This window comes from Antennarius striatus, chromosome 15, assembly GCF_040054535.1.
Source record: "Antennarius striatus isolate MH-2024 chromosome 15, ASM4005453v1, whole genome shotgun sequence".
Lineage (NCBI taxonomy): Eukaryota > Metazoa > Chordata > Actinopteri > Lophiiformes > Antennariidae > Antennarius > Antennarius striatus.
The window spans coordinates 7577601-7602500 of record NC_090790.1 but is presented as its reverse complement, the minus strand read 5'-3'; the positions used below and the strand labels follow the sequence as shown (position 1 = coordinate 7602500).

At 39.0% G+C, this 24900-nt stretch overlaps 2 protein-coding genes across 2 annotated transcripts in view; both read left to right on the top strand.

Moving 5' to 3' along the window:
• Nucleotides 1-15599, top strand: part of cntfr (ciliary neurotrophic factor receptor) — a 225496-nt gene extending 209897 nt beyond the window's left edge. Inside the window, exons 8-11 of the mRNA XM_068335382.1 lie at nucleotides 4444-4512; nucleotides 5115-5226; nucleotides 12683-12809; nucleotides 13962-15599. Of these exons, the coding sequence (XP_068191483.1) occupies nucleotides 4444-4512; nucleotides 5115-5226; nucleotides 12683-12809; nucleotide 13962 (309 nt within the window). The 3' untranslated portion in view covers nucleotides 13963-15599. The remainder of the gene's footprint in view (nucleotides 1-4443; nucleotides 4513-5114; nucleotides 5227-12682; nucleotides 12810-13961) is intronic.
• Nucleotides 15600-19006: 3407 nt separating this feature from the next.
• tmem267 (transmembrane protein 267) lies at nucleotides 19007-24171 on the top strand. Its single transcript, XM_068334551.1, has 3 exons — nucleotides 19007-19038; nucleotides 20147-20611; nucleotides 21313-24171. The coding sequence occupies exons 2-3, from the start codon at nucleotides 20162-20164 to the stop codon at nucleotides 21646-21648; spliced, it is 786 nt and encodes a 261-aa protein (XP_068190652.1). The 5' UTR covers nucleotides 19007-19038; nucleotides 20147-20161; the 3' UTR covers nucleotides 21649-24171.
• Nucleotides 24172-24900: the final 729 nt, after the last annotated feature.

Sequence of the window (24900 nt, the reverse complement as noted above, 5' to 3'; positions counted from 1 at the left end):
TGATCTCTGCTTTTCCTTCTTTCTTTTGCTTTCTCTAAGTATCTTTTTTTGCATCTCTGTTTCTCTCTGGTTTCTCAACCTCTTCATTTTTCCTCATTTATCTGTCTGCTGGTTGCTGCGTTTACGTTTTTATTTCCTTCCTCTCAACTGTTCAGCTCATTTTGATGTCCCTGCTTTGTCACATACATGTATATACTGTAGATACCACATTTAAGATGGAATATTAATGGAATATTATTAACTACAATCAATCATAGTTGTAAAGTATCGTAAAATTGAAATATTTAATCTACTTTATCGAGACGTACCTCTTATGACCCGTTGGTGGAAATACCTACTTGAGATCAGAAGTTCAATTTCTCATTAAGTGCATTTGATCCAATGAAATGAAGCTTTATTGATCTTACGGAGAAGGTTATTTTAGGGTTTTGCAGTAGTAATCACAACTTTGGGATAGAATAGTGATTAAAAAAAGGCACATTAAAATGTTTTAGAGGCTGTGAGGCAAAAGACATGGCTTAGAAAAGAAGAGAGGTAAGAGAAGGGAAGGATGAAAAGACAAAAAGAAATGTGAAAAGGAAAGGGTCACTTCTTTTTCTCACAGTTCCTTATGCAATCCCTGAGGAATGTTCACATCTCCTCTCTCTGCCCCTCGCATTGTCTGGATTTGTGTATGGGCTCTTGGAGATTGTGTGTGTGGGTGTGTGCGTGCATGCGTGTGTGTACATGTGTGCAAGTTCACTCCACTCAAGTTTCTCATTCTCATCTTCCTCATTTTTGTGGAAGCACGATCATGCCTGTTGTGTGAATATTTTAGCTAATTAATACATTATTAAATAAATATAGTAAGTGGGTTGTTCTCATAAGCATGCAGTTATTTGTTTTAAATAAACATGTCTTGTATACGATATTAAAGCCCTAATAAACAACAAAATAATTCAACGGAAAGCAAATCTACAGTATATGTTTATGACATGAGAAATAATAGTTTTAAAAAGGTCAAGGTTTAACACTTTGACTGACAGAAGAAGCATTGATGAATGCGTACATTCATTCCTATTCAGAGGGCTCAGAGAGTCTGGCCTTGCTCCTCCTGCTCCTGTGAGTCCCTGCAATGATAATAATACATGGATGACATTTTTATGTTCTCTGGTTTATTATCCTCCACACAGGCATGCGTTCATGTTGACATACTTTGTTTACATTGACCAGACATATGGTGTTTATGCATGAAGTGAGGACATTGCTCCAGAGTGAGGGCACTTAGTGATCATTAGTTTGAAGGCGGATCATTTTGCGGTGAGTCCATTTGTGTTGAGTTTGTATGACTATCATTAGCCCATCATATTATAGTTTGGGTTTAATGAATAAATATATTTACACTGAGTCAGTGGGAACTTCATTATGGTAAAGTAAACATTTGGGTGTTTTTCCAGTGTTTGCCTGAATGACGGATTCCCTTTGTGTGCATCTGTGTGTGCATGAGTCACCTGCATTGAAATGCATGCATGTCCACTGCTACATAAGTCATTTTTTTTTGTTTTGTTTTAGCTCTGAACCCCTTAGCATACAGTGTGTGAACCCTACGGACATGTGAAAGTAAATACAGACATACCCACATGGAGCAACAGGTATGCGTGCTGGTCCTTACTGACACAACCCACAAGCTTAGTCTTGCAAGCGCAAGTGATCTGACAGGGTTTTTGGCAGCCTCTCCAAAATGCATCTCGTCCTTCCATCTATCTATCTCCGCTCTCCCCTCTCCCCTCCCTCCAGCGGCTCTATGTGATATCTCACTGCTCCCTGTTTAGCCACTTGGCAGCATGGCAACACATCCATCTCTTTGGAAATGTTTATCTGCAAGCTGTTTACTCCATATACTGCTCCACATAAATTTACATGCATATGGACACGCACACACACACACACACACACACACACACACACACACACACACACACACACACACACACACACACACACACACACACACACACACACACATAAACGCACCGGCAAAAGTTATAGCTGAGTCTTGCAAACAAGAGTAGAACAAACATGCACTAACTTGAACATAAACATGTGATTGACTAACTCAAAAGGAGGTCTTTTTTCACAGACATATTAAATGCGAGCACATAAATACATCGAATGAAACATGCATATCTACAGCTGAACCTTCACAAGAGTTCACATCAAAGACAGTTGTATGAAAGCACACACACATTAGAGTGACAAAGAATGCTGGTTGGACTACAAACAGATTTAGGGTCAAAGGTTGCAGAACTGCCTGTGAGCATACAGATGCACCCATGCCTTACACAATAAAATCTATCTACAAACACACACGCAGTGAACAACTGGAACATGAAATATGCAAAAAACACATACTCATGTAACATTGTTATTGCAATCTACTAATGAAATTAAGCCTGTAAATGAAGCGTTCGGTTAGGCAGATAAAGCTCAAACGGGAGCAGGAGACCAAGAATTAGAGCAGATAGAGCAAGGTTGTGAAGATCGGGGCTAAAAACAGAAAGGTCAACTTTATAGAGAGAGCAAGTGATGAAAGGGAGATTACAAGAGGCTGGAGAAAGTGTGGGCACAGGCAAGGGATGTATAAGGGGGGTATTTGTCAGATCAGCTCTAGATTCGCACATCTTGAAGACGTGAGAGGGATACTATAAATTGAGGATTGGCAAAAAGGATATTGTGATGTAAGGGGGTTTTATGAGCAGCACTGGAGAGGACCTCTCTTTTATGACAAACTTTTTTTTTTTCTCATTATAGTCATCATTAATCTAAAATAGTAAAACTATTAACTTATGTCTGATTTTAAAGATTCATCCATTCCTCTCTGTTTTCCTTCCACCAAACAAGTGTGGAGTGACATCATTTGTGTCCCGTAGGCTGAATACAAAATAAATAAATAAAACCTGATGAGTGTGATCCATAAGAAAACCCTTGTTATTGAAATGTTGAATAGCTATCGAGCTAATGATTATAGCAATGTGATTCCAAATTCTAGGGGTAGGGTTCCACGGACGAGGAATCATATTATGTATGTCAAGCAATCATCATGAGACTATTGATTTTAGCATTAATAACATAAAGGGGGAAACTGAGCTGCCTTGGTGGAGATCTGCTCCCTGAGTGCCGCCTCTTTTTTCCAGAAAAAAATGTTACCACTATACACCAGTTGAGTGCGTCAACTAATCAAAAACCGTCTTTCTCATTGCAGCAAATTTACTCACTACAAGACACATCAGCTTCATGATTTACCCTTGAAATTATTAGATTCGGGTCGCAGCATTTTAGTTGCGGAGTGTCAGGGAATGATGTAGAGACAGTTAGACCATTAGCACTGAGATTCTTCATTCAGCTGTACAGGGTCATTCACCACTCAGCGTAGTTTAAAATAATCTTGAACTTCTCTTCTTTGATTTGTCACCATGAATGTTTCCTTTCTCCATTTCAAAAGCATAATTCCTACTTAAGCTTTTTGAGGGGTTGAGGTGACAGAAAAAAATGTAAGCAAAATTTTACAATAATGTTATATGGTAGGCTAACTCACTACTCTTAGTGAATGTCAAATATAAGTAACTATTAATAGAGCAGGGCTTTCTGAACACTCTTATTGAAACTTACTGAGTCACTGCAGTCAATATCAGGAGTAGAAAAGTCAACACTCAACTCCCTATTGTTCGCTCAATCAGTCAGGCCACTGGCAAATAGACCGTCTTTCTCTCACTCCCTCTGTCACACACTCACACACACACACACACGCACGCACGCACGCACACACACACACACACACACACGCACACATTCAATCATTCAAACATTTAGATCACCCTCTGTTTGTGCCCTGCAATTTAAGAGAAGAAAAATATTGGCATTCATTATATTGTGTTATTTTATGATCCTGTTATGTATGATCGATGACAACGCTTGTGGTACGACTATCAGCTCATACCACAAGCGTCTGGTGTTTCATAAACGTGTCTGAGTGTTAACAGGCTGAAGAGACATCAACGTTCAATTGGTCCAACAGTAAAATGCAAAACAATGCGAGGGTAAAGTCACAAGCTTGATCTGTTTACAGAATAATAATGAAAGGTGTGCTGTAAATAAATGAGCAGTGAATGACATTTTATGTAGGGAATAGCTGAGTCCACCCACCATAAAACATGAAAGACTCTAGTAAGGGTTGCAATGATTGCTTTATAGTTAGAGGAGAAGAAAAGAATCTTCTCACCTGCCTCAGGCTACAGACTCCTTTCAGAAAATGTGTGCCACAGTTTTCCGAAACAAGGCTTTTCACTTAATTATCTCAATGAATTATGATAACAAATTTATTTACGTAATCCAATAGCTGTTCCATGACTTTAGCCTGACTCTGTTGCTCCTGAGACAAACTGTTCTCTTCTATTGGATGTTTAGGTGGAGCTCTCTGACAGCACCTTCCACACCATCACGGACGCCTATGCCGGGAAAGAGTACATCATCCAGGTAACACCTCCTGCCTTGACGTTTCTATCTTACTAATCATTTAATACTAATACAACCTATATCTGAATATTTATTTTATAATAAAATTCAAGAATTTATTATGGTAACTGACAATTTAATATGCTGCTCCTTACTCAACTATGTCTGTTTGAATTGGAAGCACATCTTGATAACTGGAATTGTGATGCATATAAATACACCTTTTTAAAACACAAAAAAAGAAATGTACTGGGTTTTGTTTAAAATTTATGGGTTCCATCAGGGACCTGTACTGAAATGTTTAATGTTTATGACAACTCTCTCTTGAATTGCTTAACATGACTTTGTCAGATCAGTCTCAGATGCTGAGATCATAATTGTAGCCCATTCTTTTACAGCTGTTTAACAGCGCTATAAAAAAATTCCTAAACATTTGCATTATGTCCCACACTGATCTGAATTTTACAACTGGTCGTCAAATACATCTGATCATTTTCAAATAGTTTTACTGGAGTATTTAATAACAAGTCAAGACCAGTATGCATTTTGAGCAATAAAACTCTGTTATTGGTGAGGATTTTGTTTCATACAGAGTGGGTTTTAGCTGTTCTAATGTTCAACAGGTGGCTGCCAAGGACACAGAGATCGGAACATGGAGTGACTGGAGTGTTGCTGTCCATGCTACACCCTGGATTGAAGATCCAATCACTCCCACAACTGAAGTGGTCTTTATCGGTAGGACACAGCTTCATCTGAAGCAAAGGGTCACTTTCATCTGGCAAAATGCTTAAGAGAAGTATTTTCACATGTCTCATTTGAGCTGAACACTCAAATTGAGGTAAAAATCATCCAATCTCCAGCATTAAGACCAAAGTCTCTTTTCTTATGTTAACCCTTTGGAGATTGAGGTCGATGTCAAATATTCACAGGTTTACAGTAGATGATGTGTGCAACTGTGCAATTTTTTTTTAATCACCACTAAATGTAAGACACAATCATTTTCAAGTCTTTTGGATTTATAATCTGGGGACTATGTATGCATGTTTTTAACAACGTTGTATAACATCAGTTATAATGTTGCTACAATATTGTTGTGTTTTATTCCTCACCAAAGCGGTAAAACAACCGACCAACATCACTATCCCAACATAAATGGCTGAAATGAAAATAAGGACAAGACTAAAAGCAAATAAGAGTGTAGATCCTGTAATTAATTCTGTTCAAAGACAAAAAGATGACAAAGCACTAAAAATGTGTATGACTGTCCAAGTGTATAAATATCGCATTATGATCTCTGTGTCTCTATTAATCTAAGACCTGTAGTCAGCTGGTTAAATAATTTCAATGATAATATTGTATTTCTACATTGTTTTTGCCCTCTAGATCTGAAATCGCAAATTTCCTGAACCAATTAGCTATGAAATTCACTGTGTCTAATAACTTTATCTATCATTAAATTGATCGCAACGTATGCATTTGACAGCTTTGAACTTTCATTGCAGCTTAAGACATAAGATTCAGCATTCTCCAGACAAATCAGCTCGATTCAACCTGCATGCCTCCTCATCGCCTGAGGGGACAACTGTGTCTTCTTTTTAAAATGTTCACATCTCTGCCGCATTCTCAAATTGACTTACAGTAGAAACAGTGCCCTTTCCAGAATTCTTATGCATTATAAATGATAATTTAATATACATTCTGTATGTACATCCCAAGACGTACATGCACATAAACTCAAGGACAAAATACATCTGTGAAAATGATCTAATCAGCAATCTTTTCCGATATAGCAGAGAACACGAATAGCCTGCAAATTAGAATCTCTCAGTTTTCTGATGATCTCTGAACAACTAGATATCTATCATACTCTGAACACTCATCACGCACATCTCCAACCATACTGGAATAGAAAAGCATAAATGGCAGAATTCATCACTGAAATATCACTGGACATGTATTAAAGTCACTGCATTTTCCATTTTCAAGGGACCATGCAAACGTAGTTATCACCAGTCTAAAAACATGCGTCACATTGTATGACCATGCCCTTTGATGAAATGAGCCAAGACCTTTGATCTGTGGAACACTGAAAAAAAATGGATCCTTCTTTAAAATGTTTTAACAGATTTTTAACATTAAGGTAGAAAGTAATGTGTCTCTCTGGATACCATGCTTGTATTATAATCTAACTGTAAAAGAAGTGTGTAAATCTATATCAGTTCAGCATTACATAAATATGTAGTATGTTTAATAGTAAAAAAAACTAAAAATTTGGACACACAACAGTGTGTCATTTATTATGTTAGTAATATACGGGAGATTCACAAATCCATGTTTTTATATGTATGTAATCTGATTAATCTAATCTGGTTTTACATGGTATTATGCATTTTTGGCCAGTAACGACAAATTTGAGGAACTTCTGCTTGGTGCTTGTTAACCACACAATGAGGGCAGGAAACCCCACAACTGATTAGGGCTAGATGCAAAATCACACACAAAGCTATAAGTGTAAAATATTATAAGTGTGCCTTCTGAGTTCATTGCATATTAACAATCTTCATGTCAATATTTTAAAGTCAATTAATATTTAGGAATTTATTGTGCATCAAAGATGAGAAGAACTTCCCTAAAACTGACCTAAGACCAATTTGAAATCAAATTCTCTCTTCAATTCACCTGACTTTCTCTCTGCCTTCCGCTGACGATTGTCATCATTGTTTTATAGTCCAACAGTGCCTCCTCTTGGTCAGGAGCAGCATTATTCATTGATTATCATTACGCCTCACAGCTATTACATGCCTAGAGAAAAACAAAACACAAAAACGAATAGCTCACTGAGAACATCTACTATGTTTTACACTCCTTTACACAGAAACACATACAAACAATGTGCCTCTTTGTGCGGACACACATACACATGCACACACACATACAGTATACACACACGCACACTGCATCTCCTTTTGAAAGCACTCTATGCACTTTGAAACTCAGTACACAGTGTATTACTCTTGTTCTTAGGGAAAGCACACAAGGTTGTTGGTATTCTTCTCATGTCTCATCTCAATCGAGCTGGTTCTCTTCTTCCCTTCCTTCCTTGTACTTTTCTATCTTTTTCCTCTAGGTCTCTCTTTCTATTTTTCATTATTTTTCTTCCCCTGTGGACCCACCACCCGCAGGGCAGATCGATGGGGTCGGGTGCGCTGCCATATGGGTGACAGGGGCTCACGACGGACCAGACCCAGGCGGCAGAAGCTAGCTTTGGGGACGTGGAATGTCACTTCACTGGTGGGGAAGGAGCCGGAGCTTGTGTTGGATGTGGAGCGTTACCAGTTGAGTCTGGTGGGGCTTACCTCCACGCATAGCCTCGGTTCTGGAACCAAACTACTGAATAGGGGTTGGACCTTGTTTTACTCTGGAGTTGCGTCAGTCGTGAGGCGCAGAGTGGGTGTGGGAATACTCACAAGCCCTCGGCTGAGCACCGAGTTTACCCCGGTTTACCCCGGTGGACGAGAGGGTTGTCCACCTCCCTATGCCTTAAGGCTGTGGGAGGGAAAACTCTGACTGTTGTTTGTGAATATGCACAGAATAGCAGCTTGGAGTATTCGGCCTTCTTGGGGGTCCCTAAATGAGGTCCTTCACGGGATCCCTGTAGGGGACACCATTGTTCTTTTGAGGGACTTCGATGCACGAGTCAGCAATGATGAAGACACCTGGAATGGCGTGATTGGGAGGAATGGCCTCCCTGAGCTAAACCCAAGTGATGTTATGTTGTTGGACTTCTGTGCTAGACTTCTGTGCAATGCTAGTCACACATTGCTCATAACTACCGTCAACACCATGTTCAAAGACAAGGATGCTCATAAGTGTACCTGGTACCAGAGCTCCCGGGATCGGAGGTCAATGATCAATTTTGTGATCTTATCATCTGACCTTCGACCGTGTGTTTGGACACTCGGGTGAAGAGAGGGGCAGAGCTGTCAACTGATCACCACCTGGTTGTGAGTTGAGTCCACTGGCAGCGGAAATCTTTGGATAGACCCGGTAAGCTCAAACGAGTAGTGCAGGTGAAATGGGAACGTCTGGATGAAGACTCTGTCCGCGAGGCCTTCTGAAATAGCTTCTCGTGCATCCCTGTGAGGCTGGGGGCATCCAACTGGGATGGTTGATGTTCAAAGCTTCCATTGCTGAAACTGCAGCTGAGAGCTGTGGTCTCAAGGGTTTGGGTGCCTCAAGGGGCGGTAACCCTCAAACACCGTGGTGGACCGTGGTGGTCAGGGAAGCCGAGCGGCAAAGCTCTCCATCTACCATTCAATCTTTGTTCCTACCCTTACCTCATGAGCGATGGGTCATGACCGCAAAAACGAGATTGCGGACACAAGCAGCGGAAATGGGCTTTTTTCAGGTGGATAGCTGGTGTCTCCCTTAGAGATAGGGTGAGAAACACTGCTTTTCGCGAGGGGCTCAGAGTAGAGTCGCTGCTCCTTCACATGAAAAGGAATCAGCTGAGGTGGTTTGGGCATCTGGTGCGGATGCCTCCGGGGCGCCTCCTTAGGGATGTGTTCCTGCCACGTCCAGCTGGGAGGAGACCTCGGGGCAGACCCAGGACCAGGTGGAGGGATTATATCTCAACGCTGGCCTGGGAATACCTTGGCATTCCCAGTCAGAGCTGGTGAATGTGGCTGGGGAAAGAGAAGTTTGGGGCTCCCTGTTGAAGCTGTTAGGCCCGTGACTAGACTCCGGATAAGCGTAGGAAGATGGATGGATGGATTCTTTTTCCCCTATTTCCTCACAGTTCTTCTCTCTCTCTCTCTCTCTCTCTCTCTCTCTCTCTCTCTCTCTCTCTCTCTCTCTCTCTCTCTCTCTCTCTCTCTCTCTCTATATATATATATATATATATATATATATGTATATATATGTATATATATATATGTGTGTGTGTATATATATATATATATATATATATATATATATATATATATATATATATATACATATATATATATATATATCACACTTTTAATTCATCACCTCACTCTTTGATGATTGATTATAACAGTGTAAGAGGTGCATTTGAAGCTACAACTAAGAAATAATGCTTAGAATGTCCATTCATTATTTCTCAGTGTCCCTTCCTGCAGTTGCACATTCAGTACAAGGCTTTTAGGAACCTCCACAAAATGGTCCACAGCAGCTCAGAATGTTCTTCATCTTGAGTAAAAGGCAGTGCAGTTAAATAGGATGGTGCTGAACAAATTTGAATCGACATTTGACGATGGCAGCCACCGCTAAAGACTTGTGAACTGGAATCTTCTCCTGATGGAAGCACTTTCTTCAGATTTCCAATCGGAATTATCTTGAATTTGTCCCATAGTTGTCTCAACTGATTAGCGTATAACCTTGTGAAGGTCTGACTCTTTTCCTTGTAATCCACCAGCAGTACTCAATTTGCATCCCAAGAAAACAAAGGTCTTCACTCAGCTAACTCAGCTAATCTCTCTTTTCAAGTATTTCTAAGGTGTTTCAACTTATTTAATAGTTCATAATTCCCTGGTAGAAAGTAGTGAATCCATGTTTCATCTGTGGAAATAAACTGCAGTGCGTTTTTGCTAAATCTGTCTGGATTCAACAAAAAATGGGTCTTGGCTTTTTCTGCCAACTTTGAATATAAGTCAACTTCTCCTCTGTGGTCTAAGAAGGCATTCTTTCCTTAGTGCTACCATTCAGTCATTGAAAACCTCTGAGCATGATAACCCCAAGAGACTGAAGCTTGGGATGACCACAAACAGGCCATTTTTTATAGTTTCAATAAAAAGAGCACATGCATGGAATAACTCATTTCCTGTCACCTTTAGCCTTTACCTTTTACAAATGATCAATCATTACCCTCTCTCCTTCCAACAGTTCATGAAAATCCTAAACAACATTCATGCAATATCACATCACTAATAGTTGTACATGAAGCGGAATCACCAGCAGGAAATAAAAGAAAACATTTGATTTCCTGTCTGAAAACCAGCCGATAAACAGAAGTTTCAGGAAGGGCCAACTTCTTTTTTTCATCTGACCAGCGTGTTAACATTTCTACACTGAACAGTATTTCTACGCCAGTCCGCCAAACAAGAAATGAATGGACTTCACCAGCCGTATTGATTGTGCAGCTCACACTCTAAACACACAGCTCCCTCTTGGTCCTTCTCCCATTTTACCTGTGTCACATTTCCTTGTCTTCTTTTGTTGCTTGCTCTTGTTCATGTTACAGCATTTGAACTGAAATAGGAGCTAGTTTAAGTTTAGAGTCTGTTAAGATGTTAGGTGTAAGGGTCCTAACAGTAAATGTCACATTTAGTTCCTCCATGAATGATGTTGATTATTTACATGAGCACTTCCTGGGCTGGGATGGACATGAGAATTGCCCTTTGCAATCATCAGCATCGGTTAGATTGCTCCCCTGGTGCCACCATGTCCCCTAAGGGACTCTTGGATGCCTGTATGGTAAATAACTCATGACAACACGCCATCCACTGCCACACCAAAAAACGAGTGCCCTCTAGTGTGTCCTTCCAATGTAATAAACATGATGAAGTCCCATCTATGGGAGCAAATTCAGTGGAGGAAGTGTGATGAAATGGCCCTTTTTTCCACTTACCATGGAGCCTCCTTCCTTTCTGATCTGTAGGTATTAATAGTAACATTTGAAAAGGGAATTTACATCAAGGAATAAATCATCAGCTCCTCCCCATCGCCACTCTTGAAATTTCTCACAAGGAAAGACCAAGTGGAACCTGAAAGATCGTAGACCAGCGTCAGCTGCATCATTACAGATCAACAGTTATTAAGTAACCCTCTAGTAATGCATTCATTACCAGTCCTTATTTTAATTATTGCATGTTAAATCTCTCTCTCTCTCTCTCTCTCTCTCTCTCTTTCTCTCTCTCTCTCTCTCTCTCTCTCTTTCTCTCTTTTCCTAGCTATTTCACACCTGGCTGCTCCCTTCTAATATCTCCTCACTCCCAACACAACTCTACAGCGGAGTCATTATTTGGAAGTACAGGGAAATCATATTCTCATATTCAATATAAAACAAAAGTGCTGTGGGTTCCAGACCGAGCTGCAAACACTTCGCAAGCATTCATATATTCTGACACACCTTCAGCTTTAGCAATAATTTATTTTTATCATATTTGTCTCAGCAGTAAGGTGGACAGTAATATTGTAGCAACATACTGTTTATGACTTTGTTCTGCCCATTTCTCTGTAGACTACATTTATATCCAGTTACAGATTTTAATATTAAATTATGTCTTTTGTGGCAGGTACCTTCACCCTGTCAAAGCTTTCGTCCATTGTTTAATCAGGAAAATCAAAAAATCAAGGAGACACAACAAGGCTCAAGAATACCAATAAACTACACATAAGGGCATGAGTACAAAACAATCTGGCACAGAACCAAAACAGAACCAGATTTATGAAGCCTCAGGCTAATCAGTCTGATCAAGTACATGGATTGAGTGGAACCACAGGTGTAGAGACTAGGCTCCGCCCACGTGGTCGGCCTCGCCTCCTGCTGCACCCCAGCACAGCAGAGCAACAAAGCACCAACAACTAACCTGGACAAATCTATTGTGCTATTATGGTTTTATAAATGCAAAAAGGAGGTAGTGCAGTAACAGCGTTCTTAAATACACCCAGATCCTGCTCCATTCACTGTCTCCTTTACCAATGGCCTGTCCCTGTCCTCTTTTGTCATTCCTCATATTTCCATCTTTGTCTTTCATCTGAATTTTTTTCTTCCACCTTTGTCTCTCTCACTTTTGTCCCCTGCAGCTTCAGCATGAATGATTTTTTTTTTCTTTTAATCTGGTTCACTTCATAACTGCCTTGTCAAGTCCTGTATTGATTGCACTTGCTGATTAGAATTGATTTCACTCTGCTCTGTATTTTCCTTTCTGTCTGGTCCTCCTCAGTATTATGAGCACTTTTCAACATCCATTCATCAGACTGACACATTGGATGTTTTCGCTCTCTGGAAGATAACGATTGTCCTGTCTGCTGCAAAAAAAAAAAAAAAAAAAAAAGAGTAGCAAATGAAAAAGAAAGCGATGGGAATAAAGTTAAAATGATGATTTAGGAAACAATAAAAAAATATGCCTAATAAGATTATTCTGCTTTCTGATTACTCTTGTAGAGACGAAGACCTCCCCCATACCGTCCTCCAACGCTCCACAGAAGGCCGAACCTCCAGTGGGAAGAGCTGCCAGGCTTCTCACATTTTTTTCTCCTCTGCTGTTTGGAATGCTGCCACTGTTCATGTGGTGAGCAAACACACACACACACAAACCTCAACAACCCCTCATCTTTAATTGATTACAAACTCGTCCATTCAGTCATATATCGGTGTGTCGATGCATTTCTATTGACATCGAGAGCACAAACTATTGTACAAGTTAATTTTGTGACCTCGCTACGGGACTTTTTCATATTTTTTTCATATCCTCCAAGAGGATCGAAGAAAAATCCAATCGAGAGCATCCCTTTTAATTATTTTTGCCCTTTTACTCTATAAACCATGTTGTGATAGAGCGTGAATATGTAGATGTTGAATATCGGATGCTTGGACTGACTAATGATCAGCAAAGAGGAAATGTCTTTTGCTGTCCAGTCAATCAAAAGATACAAAAAACAGTACACATGTAATTGCAAACCAGTATCATTGAAGATGGATAACTAAATACCTGCCGCTCATTTTGGCAGCAAGAGAACAAATCAAGCCAGACTTATGGTTATAGAAGATACACAGGCATGGAAACCTCCTTAATAGTCCTTCTGCAGTCCAACTGGAAATATGTGATTGGCTGTTTAAATACAAAATTATCTCTAGACACTTAATGTAATTTTATGTAATAAAGTATTTATTTAAAATTTCACTATAGATCAAATGCATTGGATTGTATACTTAGAAACAAAATAGTTCCTACCAGAAACCACTGACATCATTCCAGAATATCCACAGATATCTGATAGTAAAAACAAAACAAAAACAAAAAAAGAAATCAATGCTGTTTGGAATAAATTGTCCCCAAATTTACAACATTGCATTTTACAGCTCACATCTAAAGCAAACAGGACTGCACTGATGCGTTTTAAGATTCGTATACTATTTAATACCATTTATTCATTCATTCATTCATTCATTCATTCATTCATTTTTAATACCCGTTTCTTCTGCAACTGCAGCGCCACCCACTGCGCCACTGTGCCGCCCTGATACCATATAATTCTAGATTATTTCTCTTTATCACAGCTGAAATGAGTTCTTTTTACTTTACACCTCTCTGTCAGTTAGAATTTTAAGAAGCTCAAGGGATTTAGATTTCACCTTAATAAATGTGGCGACACAGAATATATACTTTGATCAACTTCAGCTTTAACATGCCTAATTTGTGCTTTTTTTTCTCTTTTGCTAGATCTGACTCGCTGATTCCTGAGAGCGGCAGTAGGAAGAAGAAGAGGAGGAGAAGGAGGAAGCTGGTCTCTTTTCTATTTTGCACATGTTTCAAGGATACAGTGCATTGATCATTTCTGTCCATCACACAGTTATTCACCAAGATTACTTAGACACAAAAGCGGACGATGATGATGCCATTTAGAATTTTTGATTAACAGTGACAAAGAAATTCTTCAGAGGAACTCTTGAAAGCGGCATCCTCATCATTGTGGACAACAACAGCAGCAACGGGAGCATCAACAACGGCAGTGATGTCAGCATTAACAGTCCAGGTTACCCTCCTGTTGGCTCAGGTGGGCCACAGAAGACTTTATTCAACAGGCAGCAGTTTAGTTTGGGTATGTCCTCTTTAGAGCAAGAAATCTCCTCAAACAAAATTTTCTCCTCATTACCTTTTGTTCTTTTTTTAGTCATCGATTTGTACCGGTAGTCCTACTTTTATTCTTAAAGTGCAGCCGGTCCAGACAAATACACTCAGAGAGCCTCCTCGTGTGTTTGTGTGTATCGTTACCATAGCAGTCTCCATACAGCTACATCATCATGCCAAAGACTCAACTTTACCCCCAACAAAAGGTTGTCAAACACTCCACTGAGGTTCCTGAAGCCTGTGTCTGCCTTCAGCGTGGGTTTACAACTGCAGCAAGTTCTGTATGTGTGTACGCGTGTGTGCGTGTCATGTGTGCCTGACACCTGATGTGAAACAGGATCAATCTGAGGAACCCCGCAGTTCCCGTTTGTGAAAACCAATCATTTCACATGAAGTCTCCCAAAACACCCAGTCAGACTCTGGATCCGTCACCACCGAGTCAACCAGATGGAGCGAGTTGTGTTTCGATGTGAGGATTTACACTTTGAAGAATTCAGTAACAGTAGTCAGGCTTATTTAGACAATTAGCTTTACACTCTGCTTTCAGCAACTGACAAAGAGGACCTGGATTGTAAAAAAAAAAAAAAAAAAAAGAAAGAAAGAAAAAAGAAATAAAGTGGATTTGAGACTGATCGATTCCTTTGTTTTGGTTCGACTTTATATTGAGGACAAATTTGGTTATTGAATCGTTGATATGAGCTATGTTGGTTTTTCAGTCTGCTCTGTGCTGTAAAATACAATGACATAAAACCGTTTGCTTTTTCTGACACCTTTAAAAAAACATTAAAAAAATGTATTTTGCAATTTACAATTCAATAGTCAATATCACCAGTTAATATTATGTTACTCAAAGGAGTATTGATGTTCTGCTGTTTTTGTTGTTTTGTTTTGTTTTTTTTAATTTTAAGGACATAAAATACACATAGATGATTTTAAGGGTTTGTGTTCCAGACATTCATAATGGCTTAATTCTCCTTGATCCTATTTTGTAAACTATTATATGTAACTTTAACATTGAGCAAAAAGTTTATTATTTAATGATAATAATGATAATAATGATATTAATAATAATATTAATAATTATAATAATATTAATAATGATAATAATGTATGTATTAGCGGTAGAATGTCGTAACCTGTACCCGGGGTCTTTTTTATAGATGTATATACAATGACAGGTTTCAACCATTAAATGTGACCATTTCACAATGAATGATGACACCTGGCCTCACACTCATTTTGCCTTTTATCTGATGTACTGAGGGTACAATATGTCATCACCTTGTTCCACTGTGACTAGGTGAATGTGTAGAACAAAAAAAAAAAAAAAAAAAACATCACATGGGATGCAGGACTGACAGCTATCTGGGAGATAACAGTGGTTACACTTCCGTCACTTCACACCTTTCTGCCATAAACACTACTTCAAAATCCGTACTTGTGGGACTCTGGCTTAATGGTAGAGAAAAATTGATATCTTCTATTGATATCACTGTACCTCCATTGTGTTGTAGTTGATGTTGACAAATACTAACTGGTGGTTAGGTTTTGCCAAACGACAAACAGTGAACACAGGACTTACGTAACCACGGTTCATCCTCTGGGGAACATAAAACTCCAGCTGTAGTGAATTTGACTGAAAAACTGACTTATTTTAATAGTATTTCCAGTTAGTGGTAAGAAAAATAAAGTCAAGTGGACAGAAAAGGTAGGGTTCAACAGCTAGGGATCATGAATATGTGTAGCAATTTAATTGGACAGCTGCTGCAATATTTCAATAACAGTATTAACAGCTGATGGTTGTATAGAAACAGACTAATGAAACAGTTAGGGTCCATCATGTTAATTTCTAGATAATTGTGAGTCCAATCTCATTATACCTGATAAAAAACTTTACATATAGTAGAGGATCTTACAGAAAAGTGCTGCCTGAAAACACGCTTCAAATAACTTTCAGCCTGATTTGACAAGAAAGAATGAACAAAGGAGATATCGTTGATCAAATTTCCCCTTTTGACCTTCAGTTCTCACTCTGCGTGCCTCCTTCTCTCTCCATGATTTGCCTCGCCATCTCTCTTACCTCTCTGAAGCCCTCATTCTCTCCAATAATCTGACAAATTCTGGCAGGCCGATCTGGAGACCGAGGACAAATCAATACACCATCTAACAGCTGTCAGCTGGAGTACCGCTTGTGTGCAGACGAGATTGTCTGCCGCTGCCATTGGTGTTGCATTCATTACTCTTTGGGTCCTCCCTCCTTCTACCCTTTCTAATTCATTTGTGTCCTTTTTTTAATCAGAAGTGCTGATGATATCTCAATTAATGTTTAGAATGGCATGGCAACACCAGACTGTTGAGGACAAGTCTTATGCTGTCCTTATTCTTTTTGTTGTTGTGAAGTGTAAGAGGAAATCAATTTTGGTCGTTCAGCTAATAAAAGCTCTCAATGAACCTTTCACCTGATATTTCAACCAAACTTTAATTAAATGCCATTTTGAGTGTACATCCACCCTCCCCCACCACACCTTGTCAGGAACCATGACGTGAACCATATTAACCTCAAGAATATGAAACAGTGTGTGTGTGCGCGCGCGCGCGTGTGTGTGTGTGTGTGCGCACGCGCAGCATCCAGTGTCAGTTCCAACAGCCTTGCTCTAATGACTAGTTTGACCTTTCACTGATAACTGCATGAATGACACGATCTCTCCTTCCCTCTCAATCTCACTCTGGCCTCTGGCTCTCATCTCTTTAAACACTCAACTCACTGCCTCTATATTCACTTCCTCAATCTCCACTTTTGTCTTTCTCCGTTTCTCACACAGTATTTTAACTTCAGTCAGAATGTTATGTTAAGTCATCGTAAAATCTGTTCATAGTACCTTGGAAAAATGTTTTGCTACAGTAATAACTTTCATTTTGGACTACAAAATTAAATGTAGCATCCATATCCATTCAGTGGACACTGCAAGAGTACATTCTAATTCTATACAATATAATAGCAGTGCCATAAAGTCAGCCCTTTTTCAAATATGGTAATGGATATTTGTTTTATTTCACGTTACCAATATGTTTAATTAATTTTCTGTCAACATGTGACTCCGTGGTGCACTGGCGTCACGCACAGAATGTACTCTGCCTCACGCCCCCAGTCAGCAACCCCATGATGGCGGTAGAAAATGAATAATTGAATTTTAGTTGAAGGATAATGAACGAAAAGTTGTCTGTATTTTAGCCAGTAGAGGACAGCAGAGGTGGCTTCAGTTCGATACGTCTCTCTCCATGGTGCTGAATATTTGATGATTTCCATGAGTTTGATAACAATGATCTATTTAACACTTTATTTAATATTTGATATTTTTTGAATTAAAAATATGTCCATATGTAGAAACTTCTAATCTAATGGCATTTGTCTTGTATCAGGAAGGACAGGCATATGAAAAAAAACGATATGATGCTGTAATTTTAATTTTATTTTTCTCAAATCTTTTGAGATGAGCACACAATATGGATGCTGTTGCTGCATCCAAAACAAGAAGTACATAAGTCGGTAAATGTTGCACTTGTTGGAACAGTGTGGGAGAAGCTTGGATGTGTGTATTCACTATGGAGAAATTCAGATCATACATTGGTTTTGAAATTCAAAATGACTCAATTCTGAGGTGGAGCCAGACTCATTACGGACATTAACTTTCAAGAGATTAAATGTATCTCACAGAGCTAATCTTGGATCTTTAGTAGTGACATTATTAAAGTTGAATTTTATAGGAATGGTGAGATCAAAATTTATTGCATGGTGGATTTCAGCATTTGAATTGACACCTCTATTTAAAACCTTCCAGTCAGGAGCTTTGCTTAATTTGAAATGTGTTAGACAATATTATCTGCTAGTCAGTACTGGGGTTTTTGAGCTCAGGCCTTCATACTGATACACCCAGAGGCAGCCATTTTTTATTTCATTTTTTGATCTATTTTTCAGATGACAGCTGTGTCTCTGATTTCTTAGTGTACTCTTAATCCCATGCATCCATTGTGAATCATTTTAGCTGCAGTTCCACTCCAAGGATGCCTTATCATTTGGATACATCTCAGACTTTTTCCTTCATACATTTTAAACACTGGCCATTCATAAGGTATCTAAAGCTAGACAATGTATTTTTTTTAATAATATCTGAATACATATAATACATAAAACTATTACAGTACATGAAGTGGATACTGCACTAGTTAGGGTCTATAATTTGATGAAGTCGTGCTCTGGTAAACAAGATTTTAAACGTCAGCGAAATCAATCCTTGTTCACCAACATTAATCTATGAATTGATATGTAAATCCAAAAATTAAAATAGAAAAGCTAGGTATGGTGTATTTAGTATAAATTTGAATTAAGAAAAAAGATGACAGATAAAAACTAGAGTATTTAGCTATTCGGACATTTAAGTGTGCAGAATTCACCATAGTAAATCAAAATCATCGGTGTTCCTTACGCATATAAATACACAGTTAATTTACAAGAGACCTACCCCGTTCAGAAAGCCTTCTTCTTGCAACTGTCCCGCTGTTCCACTCATGGCCTGTGAGTGGCAGCAAAGTGCGGTTAACGATGAGCACTGCCAAAAACCATACAGAAGAAGTCGCAAGTCTGGAGCGATAACTAAAGCGGGGATATGGGGTGAGTGTCGTGGTTATTGTTGATTGGTTTGTTAAAAAAATATCTAAATAAGGTGCTTGTCGGATTAAACCGATGTGCAGTTGAATTACACGTTTATTGAAGGCGACATGTGTCCTATTGTGATTTCCTTCACGGTAATTTGAGCTGATCGTGACATCTCCCACTGCCAAAATTAGCACCCGGCTAGCTAGCTGGCATCAAGTGTGGCTAGGTGACATGACGTTGATCTGACAGTACTTACAGGATATAAACGCTTGATATCTTCATGTCAGACTATTAAAATGACATTGAACACGGGAAGCATTTTTTTTTTTTTTGCGCTACACATCTATTGTGTTTGTCAGTAGGTTGAAAAAATAACCAGCTAATTAGAATGTCATCCTAGTAGGAGAGCGATACAAACCTAAGATGCATTCAGGTGCACTGTCACTTGAGTCTGCCTGCATGAAATATGAACAGTATATCCCTAATAATTTAAAATACTGCGTGCATTTTAATGAAATATGCAAGATCGGGACAAATGTAGAGCTGTGATGTTAAATCCAGATGCTTAGCTTTTAATTTTAGACACTCGTGAAAAGTGGTATACAGTATTGTACTTTTAAATGTTTTTTTTAAGATAAAATCTTAATTGTTTTGATTATGCAGTAATTTATCTTATTATATATATATATATATATATATATATATATATATATATATATATATATATATATATATATAAAGGTACTAAAATAGCCTCTACTATACAGTATATGAGATGGACAATTCTAAAGTCCTTCCTAGATGCACATGTGCTGCATGATGAATATAAAAAAATGTACACTTTTATTGTGGTGAATTTAAATGAAATTATTTGTTTGTCATTATATATTATAGAATATTATATACTCTTGCAAGAAAGAAGCATGTAAGTTTTGTCATCAAGAATGATGGAAAGGCACTCACTTCAAATACTGTATGACTGAAGATACATTTTTATGCATTGTTTTCCTTTGACTGCTAGTTTAGCCCTGTGGTAATGAGAATTTAAAATCCCTCAACAACTGTCTCTCTGGGCTGCACTTGTCAAGTCTTTTTCAAAATCTCCTCTGCCTTCCTTCTCCAGTCGTCCTGACTCTTGATGACCTTCAATGGTAATCGACCCCTAGAGTTATCGGTCACCATGCAAGGATACTATTCCAAGCTTGACTCCTCTCCTGCTTCTTCTCCTCTACTGGGTGTGGGAGTTGGGCGAGATGGTGCTGCCATACCTCTCAGCCTGGCTGTGGAGGCGGAGAAAGCTCAGGCCCTCCTACAGACATTCAGCTCTGCATCTCTGCTGGCGTCGGGAGGACTCGGTGTGTTCTGCATGGTGGCAGATCACGTCCTCCAGCTGTCCGTCATCCAGAGCCACCTGTGGCTGCGCGCTGCCTTGGACAATGCCACACATGGATTGGTGGGGCTGTGGTCATGGGCAGTTGTGATTGGATTGAGGAAAAAGAGTGATCTCTATGAGGTGCTGTTGGCTGGCCTTCTGGCATCATTGATAGACGTGGACCACTTCTATATGGCTGGGTCCCTGTCACTCAAGGTAAGACCAGATGACTCTATACAGAGGTTTCTTCCTTTTACAAGTAGTCCTCAGCATGCAAACACAATTGGTTCTAAGAGGCCCATAAATTGAATTGTTCGTAAGTCCTTATTTATTAAATTTCAATCTATAATCGCCATTTGAGGTGATCTGAGGTGACAGAAGGACGTATCGCTCCTTAAAGAGAATCAAGTTCCAAACTCTATATAAAAGAAAACAGAAACTAATTCAAACATTTTTGAAGATCATAGCTTTTGTAAAAGATTATGTGTGCCTTTGCTGAAAGTACAATTTATAATGTAATTGAATAGTAAAGCAGCATAAAGGCAGAGTGGGTAGCACTGTTATCTCATAGGAAGGAAGTTCCAGCTTTGATTCTGTGCTGTCTTTATGTTCTCCTCGTGTCTGTGCGGGCTCTCTTGGGGTCCTCCAGCTTCCTACACCTCCAAAAAGATGTAGCTTAGGTGAACTGGTCACCATATTGTCTCTAGATGTGAGTGTGAGTTATTGTAACTTTTTCTTTTATCGTTTTAATTTTTTTTTTCCAATTTTCAACCTGTTTCCAGTACTGTTATCGAAAGACATTGTCAAAAGTTACATCCCTGTTGTGTCGGCTGTCATCTTTACCAGTTTGAATGTTGACAAATTACGAGATTCTTTGTAGATTTGTAGATTCTATCACTGATCCTTCTCTCTTTCAGGCTGCTGTCTCACTCCCCCAGCGTCCCCCTCTCCACTGCTCCTCTCTCATCCCTGTCCTCTGTATTTCCCTCCGTTTCCTCATGTGGATCGGACGCCTCAAAGACGCCTGGTGCTCCCTGCCGTGGATGCTTTTTATTTCGATGGTGACACACCACGTCCGGGATGCCGTACGCCACGGCCTGTGGGTGTGCCCATTCGGCAACACGGCGCCGCTCCCCTACTGGCTCTATGTCAGCACCACAGCCACCCTTCCTCACCTGTGTTCAGTGCTCATGTATCTCACTGGAACCAGGGATGTGATCTCGACAAAACACGGAGTGGCCATTGACGTTTAGGCAGTGCTCACAGTTTTATTATATTCTGATTTAATGTAAAATGCCTCGGCTCTCATGTGTGAAACAAATTTCACAACCTCTGAAGGATTGAATGAGTTCACGGTATAGATGAATAGAAATACTGATCGAGGTTTGTTACGAGGAAACTGCCATGATATAAAATAATGCTATTTAAAATTTTCACTAAGATGGAGCCATCTGTAAAAGAACAAGTCCGCTTTTCAAAATGGAAGCATTCCAGTACGTCAATCTGGGGCTTTTTTTCTTTGAGTAAATTTTCTGGTGTAAATGAAAAGGTATCAGAACACTGTTCACTTATTTGGAGAGTAGAGTCTACCTCTCATAAGTGTTTAGGGAGGAAACTTTTAAAGCTTGGGCACATTTTATGTTTAAACCCTTAAGCAACACCTAAGACTTGACCTACACCAGTCACATAAGTGTTGATTTCACTTCTTGGCCTGTGAACAATCACAATATGTCCTCGTCTTCAGAAAACTCAAGGAAAAGTCAACCAAAGGTCACTCACATGCTGTATGATGTGGGCATCAGCAGTAATACAGTATACCACTTTTATTCCACTGTGCATTAGGCATTGCTCCATCTGCCAGAGTAGTTAAAATGTATGTGTAGTATATTTATCGTGGAGAGATTGAAATCACTACCACATTCCTGAGTAATCTGCAATTTAAAAACTGAACTTGCAGTGTGGAGCATCCCGCTGTCACCTCTGTCGCTTTAGCAGATTCTCATTTTCCTGCCTGGACGAGCCTTAATGTCCGGTGAAAAATCTCTCTTTATACACATTTGTGCTGTGAGTGCCAACCACGTCAGCCATGGTTACGGATCAGGATCTTGTGGCAGTGTGACCTGATAATGTGTGCAGGCACTGAATTTAGTTGAGTCTTGTTTGATTTTTTTTTTTTCTAAAATGTTGATATCATTTCTTTGTCTTATTGTCATACAAATGCATGACCACATTTCAGACTGCATTTATTGTCGGAAATATGATTATCAACTTGTATTTTAATTTCAACGAGAGTTCTCCTTGTCTCAAGTCTCTACATCATTCAGCCATAACACTATGACAACTGCCCACCTTTGAGGCCTGGACTCCTCTATACCTCTGAAAGTGTCCATGGATCTGACTTGTTTGTCCACCACATCCTACAGATTCTTGATTGGACTACGATCTTTGGGAATTGCGAGGTCAAATCAACGCCCTGAACTTCTTATTGAGTTCCTCAAACCATTTCTGAACTATTTGAGCTTTGTGGCACGGAGCATTAACCTGAAAAAGGCCACTGCATCAGGGAATACCATTTCCATGGAAGGTGAACACGCTCTGCCACAATGCCTTGGTAGGTGGTATTATGTGTCAAAGTAAAATCCACATGGTTAGTAGAGCCCAGGATTCCCAGCAGAATATCACCCAAGCACCACATTGCGACCGCCGGCTTGCCTTGTCCCCATAGTGCAACCTGGTGCAATGTTAAGCAACGCACATGCAGAGGATTTGTGATGTAAATTTAAAAAGATTTAAAAAAAACGTTCCTTAATGGTTTTCATGCTTCTATTACCATGACTTGAAGGACAAAAAGTTGATCTGCTGCGTAATATATCCCACCCACTAACAGGTGCCAGTTAGGCCCTTCACCTGTCACTGGTCATAATGTTATAGCTGATTGTTGTTGTATTCAATAAGAATAAGAAAAATGGGGAGAAAAGAAGATGGATTAATATTTTTAAATGCTTTACATTTAAAGGTTCAGTTTAATTTCCATTGCTTAACAAAAAACATGTTGCATTAACCTGCTGTGTATTGCTCTGCTGAAGGATAATTTTATTCCAGTTTTAAATTAGGGGATGCTCATGTGTTCATGCTGAAATTTTATGTTTAATTCCTGCAGAGGGAAACTTGACAACACAGTACACAGGGAAAATGCCTTGGTTGTGTGTATTATAATGAAAGTAAACAGTTGTAATATAGTAGATTTTTAAGAATTTTAAGTATGTCCTGTAGTAATTTAAATGTATTCAGTTTCTGTATGAAGTGGATGGTAAAAGTCTAATAATTTTTGAGGTGGAAAAGATTTTTGTGTAGTGAATTTTCAAATGTTAGCAATATGGTAATTTGGACGTGTTTTTTTTTGGTACAGATGCTGCTGGTTTTTAATTTGTAGTGATGCTAGTTGTCCACAGGTTGGAGGCAGTGAGCTATAGGGATCGACTGGTAGGAGTACACAATGTTCTGTGGAAAAATACGGTTTTGTAGCCAGTATTAAGTAATTTTAGTTGTTTGGGTGTTTTGCTATTGCACTTTAATTTTTTTCACTTTTATTTTCTGTTCATTAAACTGTAAGTCTGATTTTGTGGAAGGCACAGAAGGTGGTTTGGAGATACCTACTTCAGAGAAAGTTAATGTGACCATGGTTGTCATTCTCAGTGACACATTACCTCTGCTGCTCATGATGACATTCTGACCTTCATCCATGCAATATTGGAATGAATTTTGCACTTTTTTTTTAACAAAGTGTTGTCATTAATAATGCAAAAAAAAAGTATAGATGGTAACTTAAGTTTTGTTGTAGTTTTCTTTTTATTGCAATAAAATCTTCCCTGTGTATTATATGTTCTGTTTTACATCAATAAATGCCTTATAGTTGCTCGTATAAATGGCGCAGGCATTGCTCACGTATACCAGTTATGTAAAATAAAGTGAAATTAGACAATGTGTGTAAATGTAATGACTGGGAATCTTTCTATTTACTCACTTTCCTGACATGAAGGGATTCCTCATAGGCAGTAATAGACTGTATTCTTGAAGCAGACAGCTAACCCTGTTCTTAGTCAATGATTATTGGAGTTAAATTAGACAATCATACAGTATGTGAAGAGTTCTTGAAACACAGATCTGTTATGATGCGTAGTTTGACTTGATTTGTCAGTCGGTCAATAAGACTAATAACAGCTTCAAGTCAAATAATTTTCACAATATATGATTTGTAATTAAAAAAAATTAGGTAATGTAAATTAGATCATGTCAAAATACTTCAACTTTTTTAAAAAAGTTGGTCGCCTGCTTGCTGCAGTGGACTTATTGACTTCTTTTTCTCATCCTCTCCTTTGTTCTCAAGGTTGAACTTCTCCTCAGCAAACATTGCCTCATCTAGAAAAGTGAAGTGGTCCACCTCACATCCTTGATGACCAGGAGAACAATAAAGACTTGAATGTTAGATGCTTTAGGTCTGCAGG

Bases quoted from the DNA above. Each gene is read 5' to 3' on its own strand.
- tmem267 (XM_068334551.1), top strand. From the start codon at position 20,162: ATGACCTTCAATGGTAATCGACCCCTAGAGTTATCGGTCACCATGCAA. The intron at 20,612-21,312 runs GTAAGACCAGAT...TCTCTCTTTCAG, and splicing joins CTGGGTCCCTGTCACTCAAG to GCTGCTGTCTCACTCCCCCA.